The 1177-nt window shown below is 44.5% G+C and overlaps 1 protein-coding gene across 1 annotated transcript in view; it reads right to left on the bottom strand.

Moving 5' to 3' along the window:
- Positions 1-262: 262 nt before the first annotated feature.
- The window catches only part of LOC127942242 (uncharacterized), a 3484-nt gene continuing 2569 nt past the window's right edge, over positions 263-1177 (bottom strand). Inside the window, exon 2 of the mRNA XM_052537932.1 lies at positions 263-1177. This exon is cut by the window's right edge and continues 128 nt beyond it. Coding sequence (XP_052393892.1) covers positions 263-1177 — 915 coding nt within the window.

Here is a 1177-nt window from a genome sequence, read left to right as displayed (position 1 = left end):
ACCAAAAACTTTAAAAGCAGTATGCCAGCTTTATTTAACATATTGAAAGTAAAATCCAAATGGCATTTATGCATGATGAGTGAAGAATGCAATGTTTTTGACTGGTCAATCTTCAGCAACTTTTCACCCATTTTTTTCCTTTTAAAAAACATCCAAAAAGCCAAATGTTGTAGGAATTAACCATTTAGATATGTGTATTTAATCACTGCCTTAATTCTATGCCTTATTCAATTACTCTTGGAGTAAAACTGTTGATAATTGTTCATGATTGCGCGCGTGGCAGCGGGACTTCAGATGGAGGATTTGGCTCATCGTAAATCTTTAAATCACGGCAGAACAACACCGGTTCTTGTCCGAGACCCAGTTTGTACTGCCACAGATATAAACTCTCATGTGGCTTCAGCTCGACTGTGAGATGTTCTTCTACTTCGGTCGCTTCGTCCCAGCTCTCGTTTTCAGTGCTGACGTGCGAACCTCCATATTCTGCAGAAAAGGAGAACTGCAACTTCCCAATTAACTCGGAAAGGGCTCTGGATTCAACAGAGGCGGACGTGGCGATATTCCAGGTGTGCGTGATTTGGGACATCTTCTCCTTATTGTAGCCAACCTTTTTATTAATTTTCTTCTGCCAGGTCACAGGTGATTTGCTGTCATTAGTTATGGTTTTAATATTCTCCCAAACGCCAAATGCTGGGCCTTTGGTTACAGACAGCCCTCCAGGCAGGAAGTTAAGAACGTCGGGATGAACCGAGTAGACAGCAGTGCAGTCGTCTTTGTTGAAGTTGGTCCCTTTGTAGTACTCGACTCCCCAATCTGAGACGGGTTTGAGGAAGTAGTAGTGGTCTGGCAGGCCCCAGTAATACAGACCGTCTCTGCAGTTGGGATGCAGGCTGTATTCTACAGCTTCCCAGTCGTGATTCATGTTGGTTGTTCTCCGGTAAGTGCCCTTCTCTTGGAAGATGATGTAAAACTTGCCAAAGGCTGAGAGGTAGTGGTCTCCACCCTGACAGTTGGGATGAAGGCTGTAAACTACAGCACCGCTGTCCGTCGACAGATCGGTGACTCTACGGTAAGAGTTACCCTTGATGATGTAGAAGTAGCCTTTATTGTGACCGAGGTAATGGTCTCCGTTTTGGCAGGCAGGGTGCAGACCGAAAATAGTGATGTCTAAACCTTT

This window comes from Carassius gibelio, chromosome A21 (assembly GCF_023724105.1).
Source record: "Carassius gibelio isolate Cgi1373 ecotype wild population from Czech Republic chromosome A21, carGib1.2-hapl.c, whole genome shotgun sequence".
Lineage (NCBI taxonomy): Eukaryota > Metazoa > Chordata > Actinopteri > Cypriniformes > Cyprinidae > Carassius > Carassius gibelio.
The sequence above is the reverse complement of the archived record's forward strand: the minus strand, read 5'-3'. Positions and strand labels throughout refer to the sequence as shown.